General features: G+C 30.3%; 5 protein-coding genes across 11 annotated transcripts; 2 read left to right on the top strand and 3 right to left on the bottom strand.

The window, feature by feature from the left end:
- Positions 1-37: 37 nt before the first annotated feature.
- Positions 38-4719, top strand: LOC114939509 (uncharacterized). Of its 3 annotated transcripts, none has more exons than XR_014924788.1 (8): positions 38-271; positions 351-505; positions 580-1218; positions 1604-2901; positions 2981-3351; positions 3438-3677; positions 3814-4391; positions 4645-4719. XR_014924788.1 is itself a non-coding variant. In XM_085483238.1 (7 exons), the coding sequence occupies exons 1-7, from the start codon at positions 227-229 to the stop codon at positions 4015-4017; spliced, it is 2952 nt and encodes a 983-aa protein (XP_085339364.1). In that variant the 5' UTR covers positions 38-226; the 3' UTR covers positions 4018-4719. The 3 variants fall into 3 exon arrangements, 1 of the variants encoding a protein (XP_085339364.1); XR_014924796.1 differs by having other exon boundaries at positions 3814-4395; XM_085483238.1 differs by having other exon boundaries at positions 3814-4719.
- LOC114939518 (doublesex- and mab-3-related transcription factor A1) lies at positions 3039-10628 on the bottom strand. Of its 4 annotated transcripts, none has more exons than XM_029313826.2 (5): positions 10038-10628; positions 9899-9962; positions 5797-6568; positions 5581-5724; positions 3039-4858 (listed from the first exon to the last, which is right to left on the bottom strand). In XM_029313826.2, exons 3-5 carry the CDS (start codon positions 6026-6028, stop codon positions 4584-4586), a joined length of 651 nt encoding a protein of 216 aa, XP_029169659.1. In that variant the 5' UTR covers positions 6029-6568; positions 9899-9962; positions 10038-10628; the 3' UTR covers positions 3039-4583. The 4 variants fall into 4 exon arrangements, with proteins under 4 accessions (XP_029169659.1, XP_029169656.1, XP_085339664.1 ...); XM_029313823.2 differs by having other exon boundaries at positions 5581-6043; positions 6116-6568; XM_085483538.1 differs by having other exon boundaries at positions 5581-6568.
- Positions 8043-14785, top strand: LOC114939519 (uncharacterized). Its single transcript, XM_029313827.1, has 6 exons — positions 8043-8257; positions 8341-8400; positions 8656-8685; positions 8968-9012; positions 9170-9333; positions 14542-14785. Exons 1-5 carry the CDS (start codon positions 8160-8162, stop codon positions 9264-9266), a joined length of 330 nt encoding a protein of 109 aa, XP_029169660.1. The 5' UTR covers positions 8043-8159; the 3' UTR covers positions 9267-9333; positions 14542-14785.
- Positions 10678-18915, bottom strand: DNAlig4 (DNA ligase 4). Of its 2 annotated transcripts, none has more exons than XM_029313820.2 (12): positions 18852-18915; positions 14928-15096; positions 14453-14610; positions 13969-14243; positions 13580-13894; positions 13136-13442; positions 12735-12864; positions 12245-12502; positions 11895-12083; positions 11495-11791; positions 11171-11413; positions 10678-11086 (listed from the first exon to the last, which is right to left on the bottom strand). In XM_029313820.2, exons 2-12 carry the CDS (start codon positions 15090-15092, stop codon positions 10745-10747), a joined length of 2679 nt encoding a protein of 892 aa, XP_029169653.2. In that variant the 5' UTR covers positions 15093-15096; positions 18852-18915; the 3' UTR covers positions 10678-10744. The 2 variants fall into 2 exon arrangements, with proteins under 2 accessions (XP_029169653.2, XP_029169652.2); XM_029313819.2 differs by lacking the exon at positions 18852-18915 and adding an exon at positions 15331-15395.
- LOC114939510 (general transcription factor 3C polypeptide 3) lies at positions 15374-18917 on the bottom strand. Its single transcript, XM_085483298.1, has 5 exons — positions 18852-18917; positions 18210-18649; positions 17946-18149; positions 15937-17807; positions 15374-15675 (listed from the first exon to the last, which is right to left on the bottom strand). The coding sequence occupies exons 2-5, from the start codon at positions 18638-18640 to the stop codon at positions 15395-15397; spliced, it is 2787 nt and encodes a 928-aa protein (XP_085339424.1). The 5' UTR covers positions 18641-18649; positions 18852-18917; the 3' UTR covers positions 15374-15394.
- Between the last annotated feature and the right edge of the window lie 450 nt (positions 18918-19367).

The raw sequence follows: 19367 nt of genomic DNA, 5'->3' as shown, positions 1-19367 counted from the left end.
CGCGAAAAAGATGACAACTTTATACTGCGATTTAAAAAATTCCCTTTGTCATATGACATATGTATAAACACGAATGCGCAATGACAAACAAGAAATATTATTTCTATCGACATTTTAGCTCGAGTTGTCTTGTAACTAATAATCTTAGATTATATTACGAAGATGCGAAATGCTTTTGAATAAGATATAATATATATCATTCCATTGATGGGTTAATTACATTTTTATGCTCGGTTATGTAATGCCATTAGGCAACAATACTACAACACGAGTAAAAATCATATTTTGGAATAATTAGAAATAATTAAATTTTAATATTCATAGCGATCTATAAGCTTGATTTCTTACAGACGAAAAAAGTATCATTTGATGTAAAAGGTAAATCGACTATTCGAGGTAACATTCCAGAGGAAAATCAGTTTTTAACTATAGCAGCTGCTTTACCAATTTTACCTGGTGCACCAATTCCTCCCAAGTTATCAAAACGTTCTTACAGTTCACTTAGGTAATTAACGACAAAAATAGTCTTTAATATAAATTATCTAAAGTATTCTTATAGCCAAAATTATGATTTGACAGTTCTAGTGGAACTCAATTTGAGATTGAACATGCAGGAACTGAAGGGTGTGATGTGGTTACGTTACAATGGACAGGAGAAACAAAAACAATTGTGGCATCGAGAACTCCTGCCGAAAGAGAAAAGAACCCTGACAGAATATGTCTTGATAGGCGAGGTTTGACAACATTTCCTAATGTGATTGGGGAACCAAAATTGCGATTAATGTCTCTTCAGCACAATCTTTTGACTAAGATTGAGAGTTCTAATTTTTCTCAATTGATAAAACTTGTATTTCTTGATCTATATGATAATCAAATTGAGAAAGTATGCAATCTTGGGCTTTTGGAAAATCTAAGAGTGCTTTTAATAGGAAAAAACAGAATTAAAAAAATTGAAGGTTTAAAACAACTTTTTAAACTAGAAGTTTTAGACTTACATGGCAATCAAATTCAACAAATAACTGGCCTGGAGGATTTGTTATTACTAAAAGTACTCAACTTAGCAGGGAATAATATTAAAACTATTGGTTGTAATGACTTTCAAGGCTTAACTGCATTAAAAGAGCTGAATTTGCGACGAAATAAATTAAAAAGATTATTAGGATTTGGTGAAACACCACAATTACAAAAATTATATTTGAGCAACAATGATATTTATAAGTAAGTGATTTTAAAGATAATTATATATAATTAATAGTTTTATTAAATTCACTTTTATATTTATTTTATATTTTTATATATTTATGTTTATAAGTTTTATTTTTGCATTAGTCACACTTTTGTATCTAAATTTAATATATACTGTATAAGAAAGTTTCTATTTCATATTGTTTCTCCAACTTTTCCTTTTTTTTATAATGCAACTAAAAAAATTTTAAATATAAAGTAAATCTTAGAAAAATTATCTAAATTATATTCTACACATATACATATTTGTTTTAAATGTAAGATATTTAGATTTTTTACAGTTACATATGCATAATATTATGGTATTTTATTTTTTACAGTTACATATGCATAATATTATGGTATTTTAATGTTTTAGAATCGAAGATATGAGTAGCCTTGCAAAAGCTTTGCAAATTAGAGAAATAACAATAGATGGCAATCCGGTAACTTTAAATAGTGATTATATATCTTTCCTTGTATCATATTTGCCAAATCTGCAACTTTTATCAACGATGCAAATTAGTGAACAAATTCGGAGAACAGCGATGGCTTGGAGATTCTCTAAAGAGCAGTCTAATTCGGCATTTCTTGATCTTAGTGCACAGGTTTGCATGAACGTACGTAGAGAAGAAGTGATATCAAATGCTAAAACAAATTGGGAACTTCTCCGATCGAGAAGCAAGGTTTCCGTTGATAATTCCAATAAAACGCCGAGCAATAATACAGGCAACAACATTAATGTACTACGTATACAAAGTTCTAATAAATTTCACGCTGTAAATCCGAAGAATTTAGACAAAGCTAAAATAAAAGGCTTTGGTAGTCTAACATCGATAAATGAAAATGTGGAAGCAAAAAAGATACATATTAAAAAGAGAAGCAGTTCCAGCGATAATTTATTTAAATTAGAGGATACATCTAAATCATATCCTTTGGAATTTAAACTTCCACCCATATTAGGTTCGATAGTAGATAGTTTGACTAGTAATAAATTTGAGGATAAATTGTCCAAAGAAGAAAATATTCGTAAAACGAAAATACTTGGTGACATCGAGGACACATCGGATAGCGAGTCAGACAGTTTAGAAAGTCATGAAAGTTTAAAAAGTGGTTTAAGATGTCACCTATTTACTCCTAACAATTGCTTGTCTATAGATGACAAGTCTACTATTTGTAAAAAACTGCCTGTAACAAAAGATGTATCTTCGATTACTGCAGAAAATTTTAATGAAGATAATGAAAATCATATACATGATAAGACAAGTCTTACTACTCCAAAATTGTTAAAATGCAATACAATAAATGAAAATAAAAACTTAAATAACAGATTGGTTCAAAATATGAAAGTATTTAATAATCAAGATGGGCAGAGCGATAGCCAATCAAAATCAACTATAAGCTCTTCTGGCTATTGCTCCTTAAGTTCAAAGACTAGTAGTTTAGATAGTTGTAAGTCATTACTAAGTGATTCTAGCACTTCATCGATACCTAAGAATGTAGTTCACAAATCTCAAGAGTCCGATAAAGATAAAATTAGTAGAATTAAAAGTGCTCAAGCAAAGAAAGTAGTATATTACAAAAGCAATAGAGCTGCGACGGCTAGAGCGAAATTTAGAACCCTTGTTCCACCGAGTCCACCTCCTCAACAAGTACCACCTAAAGAGAGGGAACAAGGTAGGTTGTTAAAAACAATTTTTTAGTTCTCTAACATACATTTGTTTAAAATGTAATACTAAATAGAATATTCTTCTAGGCGGAGATTATTTAATAGAAATTGTCGGTCGATGCTTAAATATTTATGGTCAAGGTGCTTTACGCTTTATAGATAAGACTTGGGACGTGTCAAAAGCTCAGGATGTCAACGTCGTAAAGTTTAATTATGTACAATTTAACGATGTGGCAAAAATTTTAAGCAAGTTAAAAAACAAGTTTCCTTATGTGGAACATTTCACCTTTAAAGAAACTAATATCAGTCTTCTTGGCCAATTGAATGCTTTAGCCGAAGTACAGGGATTGACCAGTATACAGATAGATACAGGGAATCCTGTTGTGTCTAAGGATTGGAAAATGTATGCTATATTTCGATTAGCTCATTGGGGACTTGCAATGATCAATGGCAAAGAGGTATAATAAAAATATTTACATATTTTTAAATATATATGCTTATTTTCTGTTTTACAATAATTAAAATTTAATTTTTATTTTTACAGATTACAGCAGAAGAGATAGAACTTGCAAATAAGGAGTATGCTGGTCTTATAGATATAGTAATGTGTTCACTGCCAGATTCTTTATTACAACCTTTATTACAAAGACTTCATTTAGAAAAAGTGCAAAGGCAAAGCGGGCAACAGATTACTGCCAAACAATTTCTGTTCAATTGTGATCCGGCACTTAGAAGCGTTGTTGCTAAGGAAGCGTTACAATGGAGAAAGGGAAATGTAACGCAAGTAAGAAAAACACATATGTCGCTATTCTTTATATAATAAGATTCTTTATCCTAATTTTTACAAGTTAAAATATGTATATATTTGTATATAAACGTTAGGATTGGACATTTAAAAATTAGACTTTTAAAATTTATAGGAAGATCTTATCTGGAGACACAAAGGAAAAATGCACTTGCTAAATTTAATCAACCTAACTATAAATGCTATACAAAAGTTACAAGTTCTAGAGAAGCAGTGGCCATGTATTTTATATGAAATTGTTTATAATACTTTATCCGATTTTTCTGAAATGGATGTATACATGAAACGTTGCAGCAAAAAGCTTGAAAGCAATAAGTAATATCATATATGTGCCTTAAAATAATATCGTATCTATTGCGATATCACGTAATTTATAATTTTTGATTGACAATACGCAAAATCGTTATTTAGTTCAGCTTGACCATATCAAAAAGATATGAAACGTACATATACAATAAACAATTTTGCGTTGTTAATGCTATGAATATATTTAATATGTTTGCTAGAGTTGGTATTTATATATAAAACAATAAATTCTATATAAATATTGTTAAAATTTTCTTTTATATATAGCCTTTATATATATATATATGGTAAAAAAAGAGATACACATTATAATATACATTATAATATGTTAGAGAACCGAATCAAACACGACCGATTGCTTAAATAATTTCCACAATTATTTGATTTGTATGTATGTATTTTTATCATCGCGATTAACCGTTTGAGTAACAAATAACAAGATTGCTTCTTCAATTTTGTGCAAAATCTAACATATTCAATATTATACAGTATTATTATAAATGCATCTTATTAACATCGAATCGGAAAATCTATTAGCTTTTCCGTTACTCAAACGATTAAAATACGCATATCGAGATATCATTTTGTACCGATAATAGATTCCACACTAAAAGAAATTGGTGCTTTTTTTTCTAAACAGGGTTCATTGTTTGTAGTAGGACATTCCTGCAAATCTCTCGTAGAAATAAAATTATTCAAATCCCCATTCGCTATATACGATTGCGTTACTTCATTGAACCAAGGAATTGTTGGATACGCAGAATGGAAAGATTGCACTTTCAATGTGGGTTCAGCTTCTTGTTTCTGATCGCATCCGAGAGAGGATAAAGTCAACAAACGCGGATGCGTTGATACTGAAATGTACAATTTTTTGTAAGTAATTATAAAGATATTATTTATAATGTCCATCAACAATATATATACATATCAAAAGAAATTTACAAACATTATTAAATTGTTATATATATGATTATGTAACAATTTAATAATAAATTAAATAAGATGTAAAAAAGATAAAGAGAACGAATATGTAAAATTATATGAAAAACTTATGACATATTGTAATATTTATATTTGAATATGAACAATTTAAAATACAATTTAAAACAATATAATATTATCAATTAAAACTGTATATTAAACTATATATATATATATATATATAAAATTTATAGAATCTTTGGAAAGCATTTAACAAATACATTGTACATACACGCTGTATTATAAAAGTATTAGTATATAAAGTATAAGTACATATACGTGTATTATAAAAGCGCGTATATAATGAAGAAGTGTAAACTTTTTTGGATGCTTACTAACTGTTGAATCTCTGCATAATTGAGATGCCTATTAAATTTTTATTAATATATAAAATTCGATTAAGTTTGTCAGATATGTTTATAAATAGCCTAATATATTTGAAATATTACTTATACGCGTATATCGATATATATCGATATGGATATCGATGTATCAATAATTTGAAAATTTGAATTTAAAAACTTAATTTTCAGCGAAATTAAATGTAGAAAATTTACAAAAATATCGATGAAAATGAGTATATATAAGTACTTACACGTGTTAGGCAAATTATGTACGGCATTTAATCCGTAGAAACCCTGCGTCACGCTGATACTCGTCTGCGTGAAATGTAAATGATGCCTTTGAAAATTCTTGGCTCTCCTACCAAGGCAGGCAGCGTCCGGCTCGTCGTATTTCGCTTTAATATAATAAGGAGGATTTGCGATGTCTGTTGATACTTTATTCGCCGAAGATAGATGAAGATTGTCACCTTGCGCTTGTTGTTGTCTGCGTAGAGCAACTTGCGCTGCCATCACTCGCTGTCTTTCGACGACTAACAAACAACAGGGGCATCGGCAATCCTTCCACGCGCAGGATCTCTTGTGACCCTTCAAACCGGATATTACACCATGGTTTCGACATCTCGCGCACTTCGGACTTCTTAAACGTTGCTCTATGTTCGGATTTAAGCGTTGATTTGAAGTATCTCCGCCAGTTTTCATCCTGATTTTTTATCTCTCGAATGACATAGATATTTAATTGAAGTAAGTTATTGTATATCAGTTTTAATTGAAAATTATTTTACTAACAATTGACGAAGAACATTATTGAATTCAGATTTTGTGCTCGATTGTTTGCAGTTTTCCAAATAGTAAAATGAATTTTGTACACATTGTTGTTTTGCGCGAATCTTTCTCTTGTATAGTTTTGTTTCATTAACTATCCCCGATTAGATCGTAACGAGACACATGATTTCTTGATTCAAGTTAATTGTAGTTTATTATATCCGTTCAACTCTTCTCGGATGAGTCGACTGAGTTACCGCGACGTCCTACCCTAGAAGAGATATATACTTGTAAGAATATTTCTTGTATCTCTCCGTAAAAGAGGTGTGTTGTCTCATCTCCTCCTACTGATTCAAAATATATTTTTAGAAGGCCGATGTGTTTCCATTGGCTCGAAAGCTCAAGAAACCCCGCCGCTTTCGCCGGCTGTGAACCAATGGACCACCATGTTTCTCTTCGTCTTCTTGTTATGAGTAACTGTACGAAAGAAAAATCCTTCGTTAGCAGACTATCTTCTTTGATTAGAGTCTGCATAATGGAAACATATCGATGATTCGTTAGATTTGAAGACTGGCACGTGTACACACGTGAAACAAAGTTCAATTGGAGAATTAATTAATTTTAAATGATAAGAAGCTATTAATTCTTCAAGTTTGTCATCTTTCGCACAATTATTTGGAAAAGGCTGCAATCGCACACAATATCTTTTTTTATTCTGAAATAACAATCTTTAAATTTAATTTAAATTGCTATTTAATCTTATTCATTTTATTATATATATATTTATTTATTATATTTTCGTATGTTATTAATTTATTCTTGTCGAAAAAGTATTTTTTGTTCAATTTTGTTCGGAGAGAAAAGTGGCAATCAATACAGTGTCATGCAAAGCGATGTAAAAGATTCTTTTAGAAATGACATTAAGTATGCAGGATGTTACCCAGGTGGTTATCGAGGAAGACTCCGGTGGAAGTCGGCGGTGTCATTCATACATTGAGAAAACATACTCGAAACTAATATTAACTGTGTGTTGGCAACATCCGAGAGGATCGTATTAACGAGCTCTTAGAGCAAGATCACAGAAAGAATGCCATATGGTTGCAGCTGCTGGCGTGCAACGTTGTTGGTAGAACGAGATTGTCTGCTCTTTTCTATTTTTGCGATGAACAACACGATGTGTGAATAAAAGAGAAAACGAAGAAAAGATTATTACACTATATAATTTCGATCATGACAGCTAATTTTTTTCACGTTATTTTTTTTTTACTTTCTCGTGCAGTTAGACAGGTTTAAATTTACATATGCCAGAGCAAGCACGCGTGACACGTGACCGAGGAATTCATCCTAATGAGCGTGGAACGAAGGGGTGTCATCTCGTGGACGCTTTTTCCTCTTTCCTTCGTTCCTGGACAGTTCAGCCCCAGGGTGTTGTCAAGACGGCAAATATGTTGACAGGTCATTCAACATCTTTCTCGCCTTAGTCTCGGCTTAGAAGAGATTACGAAGAAGCTTTGCGACGCGATGTTACGCCTCCAAATACCCATAAGTCGACATCACTAACTTATACTATTCCTTCGAAGACATCAACCCTTCGAAATAATCGAATAGAAAGTATAAATGGCACAGTTGGTTTTTAATATAAAATACTTACAAGTTTTTTTATATAAATGTTCTCTTTTCTTATAAATATGAATAAATTAAGATTTAATATATAGTTTCTTTGCTTTTTTCCTTTTAGTTTAAAAAAATTGAAAATTGTAAGCATGCAACACGCGATGACTTTGTACCAAATTTTTGTTATTTATTATACATTCGTATACTGTAAAGTACATCAAATAAATCATCAGTCTACAAAAAGCGAATAAATTAGATAGCGCGTGAAATTTTGCAAGATTTTTGACACGTGTTGAAAGGCAAATTTATCATTTGTTTTCGTATACGCGCTTCGTTTAACCGCTTTATACATAACATTATTAAAAAATTAAAATATTAATAGTCTGGTTTAAATATCGGAAAAAGTGAAGCGAATTGAGTTATTGAATTGATTCGATGACTTGGGATATTCGCGATGTCGCACTGCATGACCAATTTTGCTTGGTACCTTGGAAAATTCATTATCGGTTTTACCGGGATACTGTTCCTATACGTCGGTTTCTTGAAAGAAAAGTGAGCGTCTTTAACATATGGGGCCGGACCAAACCAAAACGACGAATAATGATGTCAGAAATAATCCTGTTTTTGTCCGACAGTGAGAAAAGTTGTGTGTGCGACGCCAGAATGAGAGAATTACTAAGGCAGGAAAGCGAAAAGTGAGTCACTCTGATCATACACGCGTGTCTTCCTCTTAAAGAGCTTTTATTTTTTTATTTCAGTCAAAACAAATTATTTCTTAAGGAATATGTCTAGCATGCACATGTCATGCAATCTAAAAAGCATGTAATAAGTACTAAGCGCCGAAAAGTATTGAAATCATATATACTCGATAAAAAGACAATTATTATGCATTGATATATTATAATTACGACATTAAAATTAATACATAATTATTAATTTCTATGCATTAGACGACCGGACAGATGCGGATGTGCGAAGGGGTAAGTTGAAATGCAATTCCTTAACACTGCTAATTTGAATAAAGTACTACTGTTTGTCTATAAATAAAAATTAGCATTAAGAAAATAAGAAAAATTTATAGGCAAAAATCAATTATAAATTCAAATACTTATATCAATTGAATACATTCTTAAATATTTAATTTTTAAGGATTTCTCTTATTATATCGCTTTCTTTTACTTTTTCTCATACTTTATAATCTTAAATGGAAAAGTAGATTTGTACCATTATTAAACTCATTTATATTTTCTTGCCCAATATAGGATGCGAAATCGTTATCCATGTGGATGCAACAAGCCAATGCGATTGTAAGTTTTTATTGGTTTTAATTAATTAATTAATTTTAATTAAATGTAGAGATTAATATGTATATATATATATGTTTTAATGTAAGACACTCTTAATCAGAAATATTGATGTGTGTATGATTATATCGATTATATAAACTTAATAATTTTGTAACAGGTTGCAAGATGATGATTGTATGGTACCGGTGATTGCAAATAAATATAACAACCATTGTGCAAAAAGTCGATGTTGTATGAGAAGAAATTCGAACTAAAAAAAGGAAAACGGTAACGACAGCCTTTTATGCGATGCGTATTATTGTAAGATCTCATCTAAAACAGGTAATCATTTCTTTCTTCTATAGCGGAACACTTTTATGATTCATTTAACCATCATTAATGCATTGAAGAATAAATGCAGGAAATTATATGAAAACAAAATAGAAAATTGCTTACAATTAAAAATTCTATTTATACATTTTTTATCACATTTATTGATTGTAAGGAAATGTTAAATATGTCTTAATATACAGATTCTATTTAAAAAAAAACAAAAAAACGTAAAAAGGACAATATCTTAAACAAATATTTTAAAGCTGATACTTATGTATGCAAATTTGCTTTTAAAAATAAGAGTCATATTCTCATATGTGGCGCTTTCTTTTTCTACATATATAAGTGTATATAAGCCATGTATATTTCAATTAGAACAATCTGCCGAATTATAATATATATATATATATATATACCAATGATTTGTGGGGCATGAATCGTGTTGTCATTATACGTATCTTGCCATCATGCGTTATCATGCCATTAAGCGTATGATAGACAACGGTTACGAGTAACTCTACATATAATTGGCAACTGGCGGGTTAGAGAGATTCTATGAATAAATTCGACATACTGTAAAAGTGACACGCCTGGTCGCACGCTCCGAAAATCTGAAACTCGATTAATACGCGTCCCATCTGTAGGTGAAGAGTCTATAAGTAGATCTTGCGCGGGCAGAACGTCAGTCATATTCATATATTATTTATACTGACCTGACTAGAGACACCTCCTCGTTGCTAACGAGATGGATGCTTGGCCTAGCTGATGCGTGTACAATATATATATTTTCAATCACGTGAATTCGGGATTCTTTTAGCAGGTCCTATATAGATTGAACAAAATAAAGCATGAAGTAAAATTAAAAAAAAATACATTTAAAATACATTGAAATCATTATGAATATCTCACGTATTAGACTAATATAATGATTTTTGGAATATAAAAGAATTTATGAAAAAATAACAAGAGGAAATTTAAGATAAAATAAAATATCAATGATGAATATATCTTTCGCTCGTAATTTTACGGTATGCATATCTCGAATCTTTCCGCGATCTTTCCGCGTTAATCTACGTGAGATCTCTCTGAATGGCAGGCTTTGTAAGAGAGGAACGTCGCAGCTGCGTCTCTTTCGCTTCGTATTTTGCGCGCATTCCGATGAAATAAAACGAGATGGGCAAGGGTGGCGGTCCGAGTCAAGAAGAAATATTTCGAAATGGGAAGATGTTAAATGAGCGAACTGTCCGACTGTCACTCCGCCTAGTACCTAGTTTCTCAGTGCTTCACGAAAATGTGAGTTGAAACGATTCCATGAATACGTCGTAAGTTTCTGTCGAAAATACACATGTAACATTTCTTAGTATTATGAAACTCTTTTTCACTATCTTTATTTTTACATATACGTGTAGTTTAAATACATCTAATAATCGATCAGATAGTCTGTAATATCACATATTCGACCATTTCGGAAACATTCCTCGATCCATTTACATTTAACAATTTTCACAGACGTTAAATTATGTACTTTCAAATTTTCCACAATATTATTTGATTTATTATCCTCTACGAATATATGCGAAACGGAATTATCAATATTATCTTTAATCGTACCTGACATGAAACGGAATTTAAATTTAGTGCAACATGATTGATTTTCGAAGAATCCAATTATATCTCTAAACAGTGAATAGGGCGACGCATTTCCGTTGAACAATTCCTTGTCCATTTCTTTCCTCTGCTCAACGGTAAACTGATCCGCAAGCTGAAGATGATTTATACAAAATTAGATTAGTACGATAATGTACAATTATTTTTAGTGACAAATATTTTGAATGATGAAAATTACCGAATTCGCAATCTTGTCGAACGAACGTTTCAAAGTCTCTTCATCCGCGTTAACAATAAAATTATCATAATATTCATCGTAGTTCGCCTCAAGTCGACGCTTAGTTATGTCTCGACTACATAATAATTCCCACGGCAAAAAATCTCCCAACGAGGACAAATCAGATTGATTAGTAACGCGTTTAAACCAATCCAAAGTTACAACGTCGTATTTTCCACTATTTATTACTTCCTTCCCTCGTATCTGAAACAGATAGTTTACGCGTAACTTTGTCTTAATTCATTACGAGACATTATTAAAATCTAAATTGATATTACAACTTACAGTTCTATTATTGCCTACTATTACGCAAAAAGTTGTATTCATTGGATTCTGAACAATTCTTGCGCTATGCTGCTGCAGTGTCTCCTCAATTTGCTCCTTCGCTAATTCATCGGTACCGTTTATTACACAAATTTCCTTTCCATCTAATAGTCGTGTGAGCGGTACTATTCGTTCAGGGAACACATGTTCAATTAATTTATTACGACTTACTGTCCTTTGCAATTTAAGTATCGGTGCGTCGTCCACATCGCTCAAAGTAGCTTCTCGCTTGGTTAATTTTTGGATCATTCCCTTGTTCTATAATAATCAAATTATCGTAAATTGTAAGCGTATTATAAATGATAATATAATAATTATTTCACGCGTATAATTGTCATTGTCTAGCACTATATATACGTACTTTGACTAATAATAAAAGTTCAGAACTGGTACATGGACTGTACCATGGCTTATCCTTCCTGATATTTACAACTCTAGGAAAACGCAAGCTATATCCAATCGGATATTCATTACTGCGTATCATTTCGGTTGCTCGTATTGTCAAAATTATAGAATCTTTCGGATGGATCCACACATCCGGCTGTTTTCCCTAAGAAATATATTTAAATAAAATGCATATATAACAGAAATAAATAATACTGTAAAATGTAACGAAAAGTAAAGTTGATATATTAAGCACATGATAATATCGAAAAAATACCTGACCAGAATAATATACATATATAAAATAATATATAATAATTAATTTACCCTAGGACCAGTGATATTTTCAGGACATTCTTTGGTCCAATGTGATGCAAATTTTGTTTGAAGATCATGGAGCATTTTGTCGCTTATTCCAGAGCTTACGGATACTACAGCAAAAAATCGCGATGGATTTTCTTCTTCGTTGCTTGTTGGAGCAGCAACGCCCATCATAAAGCTTTTAATTATTCCGGTATATTTGCCTTCTCCGTAGTAACCGCCAAGTATAATCAGATCTATATCTTGTATCAAACTGTCCGAATACTACATACAAAGATGTATATGTTTTAATTGTCACCTTTAGATTTTATCCATAGTCTATTACACGTCGATTATAAATTTTTTGGTGCACATTTTCTTCGCAAAAATTAGACGAAAAGACATGTGACGTGTATTACATAAATTTTCAATATTTTATTTTCTAAACATGCAACTTTATAGTAAATTAAATTTCTTTTAAAAGATTTATAATGACAAAAATTGATATGTGTTTTACCTCTGCTTTAATCTTATAACAACCGCCACCATCTCGGACATTTGGTTTATATTTCATATCATATTTCTTTATAACAAGTCCTTCTTCGTCATTACGGAGGCATTCATTAAATGCCTCTATCAATTCCTCCCTTACGGAGAAAGAAATACAATAATTGTTTAATTTTCGATTTTTGTTGATTTTTTATGATAGATTTAAAAGCATGTGATATATTTGTATTTAATCAAAATTACTCGAACTCAAAAACTTATTTGTTACATTAAATTACATCTGATATATAGAAGCCATCAATTTTTTTCGGAAAAAAGTATTTTATAATTACAAAAAGGATTAATTAAAAAATAAAAAATAAATCTATTTATATTCAGTAATTTTCAAACGATAGACATAAAATATCTTACCTATTCGAAATTAAAGAAAACGGACATACAAGTAAGGAACCTTCTTCTGCGGTGAATATATCATCGAGTAGTTTTAATCGATCTTTGTAAGGCTTATCAACAAGTAAAATGTCATTATGTAGAATAACATCGAATGCAACGAAACACGGTTGATGATGACTACTCTCTGACAAATTCTTAACGTCGAAATTCATACCTTTCGTGCCAAATGTTCTTTTTTCTTTATGCCAACCCATTAATTCTCCATCCAATATAAAAGAATGACAATTCGGATTTAAACGCCGTGTAAATACACTGGTCAAGAAACCTAGACAAATATTGAAAATTGCACTTTTAAAAATAAATTATATTTTATATATTTACGTACATTCTCTGAGATGTAGCGATTCAAGAAAATTACATGAGCCTATGATTAATTTATTTTTAACATTTGATTTATCATACCCGACGATCCGGTTTCTCCATATCCAGAATTTTTTGTAATATCATATCCTCTACGAGTAAAATATTTGAACTTTCCATCTTTCATATGAAGTTGTGATCTTTCGCCATCGTATTTAGTTTGTACATAGTATAAGCCATTATCCCGAAATAGCTTTTCGATATTCTTGATGTCACATCTCTCTAGGAGCATCGGTTTGAAGTGCGAAAATATTTGTATGCCGCATTTTATTTTCGTATTAGGATCGTGCAACTGGTTGCAAATCTCACGCAAATCATTCGTCACGAGAAACTTTTCATTCGCATCTTGATGATAAACTTGAAAAGAACAAATCAATTAGTTCTTACAATTATTGCGATATATTTATTTGTATTATTAAAACATTACGGACTGTGCAATATTCTTTTCGTTCCTATACCAAGTCGTAGATCCTTAAGTACGATTCGTGTTACCCATTTCATTTCGAATCCTGTGATATGTCGAAAAAGTACTCTAAACGTTTCAATTTTTTGTGACATTGTCGCATCTTTCTTCGATATATCATCGAGAAATATATTCATCTGCGCAATCGTGAATCCAGTACTTGTTTTGGGTAATCTTTTATCTAATACCTGATAAGCTCGATCAGCGAAATCATTTCTCATAAATTTGCCTGGCATAGGCTCTCTAAAATATAACAATTATATTTTTGACAAAATTTAAAACAAAAGGGATTATAATTTTTTTTATATATTGTACACGTGTTACATTAATTCTCGTTCACTTGTAAAATATTTTATTCTAAATTCGAGCTTTACTTTAGACATATATTTAATATTTAATAAAAGCGCAATTTATCCTGTTGATCATCTATATAACACAGTCATGATACTGACCGATAATTTTCCAGCTTTTTATAATTGTCGCTGTTTTTTACAAAACCATATACACGAGCGTAAAGTCTTGCTAATGAAACTTGTTTCAGATTATGTGGTCCACGCTCTCGTTCAAGATCAGGTAATATTAATCTTAATATTGGATATAGCGAAACATCCTGAGACAAAATAAAATTAAAATTATGTATAATTGTACCGTCAACCATTTTGAAAAATTATAGAATGTAGAAAAGAATATCTTGAAGATATTCTTATATATTTAAATTTACTCATATTATTTGAGATTGTCAGAAATTATTAACACAAGTTTTAACAATATTTCTCGTCGCAATTAGAATCTCTTCATACATTAGAATTTATTTTTATAATAATTTTTCTAAAAGTTCTTACAAATAAATATTCTTATATCATATACACAAACTACATATATTGTCTTTCCTTTATAATATATTATTTTAATGGCATAATTACATACCGATTCAGGATATTCAGTTTTCAGTTTGTTGCCAATCTTTCGACAATTGTCAATAAATGTTTCTAAGATTTGCCCTTTCTTTTCTATTCCTTGTACTTTTATAGCATTTTCCAAGGTATCACACAATTGTTTAAATTCAATTTTAACATCTAAACTAGTAGCCATTATCCTAAAGAAGAATATTTAAGTTAGCTAGATTTTGATGTAGTATATACATATATTTCATGAGCGCATGAAAAGAAATTATATGTTATTACAATCACATGTAGCAATAACAAAGATATGTTGAAAAATATTGGAAATATTGAAAAAAATGAAAAATTTTAGATATTCTTTTTACATCATATGACAGTATATTATTAAATTATCATAAATAAATTAGTATAAAGTATATATTACGTACAGTATTAGTAGTAAACGTAGGAATATTCTATATCACATGTAGATTCAGATTTTACATTTTTTATTTAAATAGTGATATAATTTTCAAGATACATTCTAGCAAGAAGATGATTTTCCGATTGCAGATAGATAAGATGTAAATTGAAAGCTGCTTCCTTTTTTAAGTCCAAAAGATTTGCATGCTGCTTAACTATATCTCCCGGATCTTCTTCCAGAACTAATTTATAGAAGTGAATTGCAGATGGTAATAAACCAATTTGATGAAATGCTCGTGCCATGTTGTAATAAGTTTCCTGTTTACCATCTTCCCCACGTAGTTGCATATACTTTTTGAAAAAGGCTAGTGCTAAATAAAAAAAAATTTCTTTGAAAAAATATATATTACAATCGTATATATTATTACATTACTTGTTAATATATTAATCTATTATTTATAAAATTATTTGTATATATTATTTGTGCTATTATTTGTAAAAAATCAGTATTCTTATCTTATTAATTGGAATTTTATTTTATCAGATTCTTTATATCGATTTAAATAATTATGATAATCTACTTTTCTGTATTTTATATATGCATGCGTGTGTGTATATATGTAGTCTTTTACCTTGAATTACAAGTTGATTTTTCTTAGCTGACATTTTTTGACATGCCATTTGTAATTGCGTAATACCTATTAACAATGCTAACAATGCACTAGGTGCCACCTTGAAGAGGGAAATATAACCGTTCAATGCATATTTGTATGTTCCTGAGACAAGACAATTATTTGCATGCATGATATGCAAATACGAAAATACATCTCTTCCAAGTAATCGCATTATGAATCTGTTATGCCTCAAATCTTGGGCTTTTTGAATAATTATATTTAATAAATTCCACGAGTTGGATCTCTGACAGACACGTACAATGTCTCTCACGATATTGTATCCGTAGAATGAATCTTCATTATGTATGCAAGAGATTAAACATAGGAAAATTAGATAGGAGTTTTTCTTTTTAAACTTCTTGGTTGTCAAAACGGTGAAACATATTCTTTGAAGAAAACCATATTTTTTAAATTTATATGCTAGTTCGCACATTTGTAGAAAAAGTTGATATTCATTTTTTTCACTCAGTTTTGTACTATCAGTAAATATGGGAGCGTTTTCATCCTCTAATGTTTCTCCGGATGCTAAACGACGAAGTTTTAAACTCTCAAGGCGTTGCCGAACACCCGTTGGACGTGCCAGTGCATTTAATTCAATCCTTCTTCTTATATTAACACAATGCCTTGAAATAAGTAACATTCCTGACGAGAAATATTCTTCGTATCTTCCAACTTTATAAAGTAATAATGTTCTTTGATATATAACATCAGGATCTAATGTATCAGATTCAGGATCTTGATAGAGAACTTCTATTGCTTTGTCATAATGTTTTGCTTCTGTATAAAGTTTAGCTAGAGCTAATTTTCCGCCTAAATGCTGTGGTGATAATTTTCGGACAATTTCGTAAGATTTTATGGCTTTATTCATGTCATTGCAACCAACCCAACATTCTGCATGCCTTAGCCAAACTGCAGCCAAACTATAATTCGAACTTTCAACTAATGGATCCAATAAAACTAATGCACGCTGAAATTCTTGCTTATCCATTAATGCTTCTGCCAAATCTAGAAAAAGATCTCCAGAAATTTCTGGATTCTCATATGTGTAAAATTTAGGTAAAAGTTTATCAGCTATGTGAATGTAATTCAATTCGATAAGAACTATAAGAAATTTGGCTTTTAAATCCACAGCTACATCATCCGGTACATCACAAGATTCTATTTCATCGATATTTTGGCTTTTTACTGGAGACATAACTCTTTTTTTCAAATTACTCAATTTCTCTTCATCTTCAGACTTTGTGCAATTAGTAATTTCTTCTCGTACTGTTTCCTTATTATCCTTATATCTTATTTGAATATCTGTATATTTGACTAATATATCTAAACATCTATTGAATTGTTTCAATGCTATTAACAATTCAGTCATAATATTAACTTCTTCTAATGTAATAAAATCAGGACATTTAACAAAAATGGTCTCCATTGCTTCTAATGCTTGTTCGTTGTTATTTTCATGCATATAATGTTTGGCTAACATTTTTGCATATTTTAATATATATTCACCATCATCAGCTTCCAATTGATGAATCAATCTTGCATATCCTCGCCACTTTGATTTTTTGTCTCCATTTTTATCATAAAGTTGTGCTCGCATCTCATATAAACTTATGTCTTTTGGATTCCCTTTAATTGCTTTAGAGTAACATGTTATCGCTTGTTTTATATGACCAATATCTTGTGAAATGCTAGCTAATCTTGTCCATTCATCAGCATCTATAGGACTAAGATGTGCAGCAATTAAAGCAAATTGTAGTGATTTTTCTGGTTGATCATTTTCATATATCATAGCTAAGGTTTGAAATGGTTCTGGAGCACTTGGTACTTGTCTAAAAAAAATTAGTAAATGTTTAATATTCTTTCACAAGCTTTTGTAATGTGAAAGAGAGAGAAATGTATTATTAATATAATACATATACATATTAACAATAAACATTAGATCGTATTTGTATATTAGAAACACTTGCCTAATGATTTCCATACATAGTTTGGTTGCTAAATCTATTTCTCCTTTGGCAAATCTTAAATTTGCTTCACCCATAAGTCCTTGTAAAACTTGTGGCAAAATACGCCTTTTCCTCCTCTGACGTACTTGTTGCACATTATTTGCTTTGCATGTTTTTTGTTCTGCAGTTTTTTGTACAATAACACGATCTATTTCGATATTCTTTCTAAAAATAGAATTAAAGATAATTTTGCAATTTTACCACAATATTTCTTTCGAGTCATACCTAGAGTTTTCATTTTCTACTGTTTCTACATCTATATCTTTATCCATTCTTGATGAATATTCACTAAATGTTAATTCTCCATTTAAAAACTGCTTTGTTAATCGATCTTCCTCATCTGCAGTTAATAACATATCCTGATCTTCTGTATCTATAATATCCTTATTGGAACTACATGATGGAGGTGTATAATTTGAAATAACATCTTTAACTTCTTGTATCCGTAATGCTTTAGCTTCAACAAATTCATTGATATCCACATCCATTGAATTAATAGCGTTTTCATCCAATTCTTCAATTATCACTGGTGCTACAGTACTATTATCATTAATAATTAAACTGTCATCGACAGTGGATTTTTCAACTTCAACATCCATTGCAGTTTCTTCCATCACATCCACGTTGATAATTGCTTTGCTTGTATTACATTCCATTATCGTTTACTATATTTGATCAAACTCATGTGATAAATTTATAACATACTTATAATATTGTGTACATAAGTAAATAAACTGTTAATTATAATGGTCTAATGTTATTTAAATGAAATTAATTTTGTTATTGCTACATGTGATATATAACAGACCAGAATAAGAAATATAAATTGCAAATAAAAGTATATTTTGTCACGATTTTTTTACTTACCATAAAATTGTTGTCAATTAACGAAGTAAAAGATATATAATTTTGATTTTATGTACATATACATATAATCAAATATGAAAAATTATACAAATACGAATACCAGAGAGAAAGATGAGAGCGGCCAGGCCGGCGTTTTGGCTGTTACCGTTTTTACGGGACTGCTTGAAGCGCCCCTCGCACCCGTTTTTAATATCGGAACTAACTGCACACCCATTTTCTGGCAGGGTCGATAAAGTTTGTATTTGGTGCGAGTCCGTGCTACGCCCATAATTTTCGTGTTAACACAGTATCACGTATTCATTCTGTATATGTGCGATCTTTTCTCTTTATTTATATATATATATATATTTATATAATTTGTATAAAAACTAAAATATAATTATTAAAATATATATATATATGTATATGTGTAATGAAATATATAAATCTTATTTTAATTAAAATAAAAAGAACGATTAATTGTTCGACCACCTGGATTTTGGAATGTAATTTTTAATATATATTATATTATATTTA

This window comes from Nylanderia fulva, unplaced genomic scaffold, assembly GCF_048542155.1.
Source record: "Nylanderia fulva isolate GAGA-0341 unplaced genomic scaffold, ASM4854215v1 Scaffold1, whole genome shotgun sequence".
NCBI classification, from domain to species: domain Eukaryota; kingdom Metazoa; phylum Arthropoda; class Insecta; order Hymenoptera; family Formicidae; genus Nylanderia; species Nylanderia fulva.
This window is presented reverse-complemented; position numbering and strand designations above follow the sequence as displayed.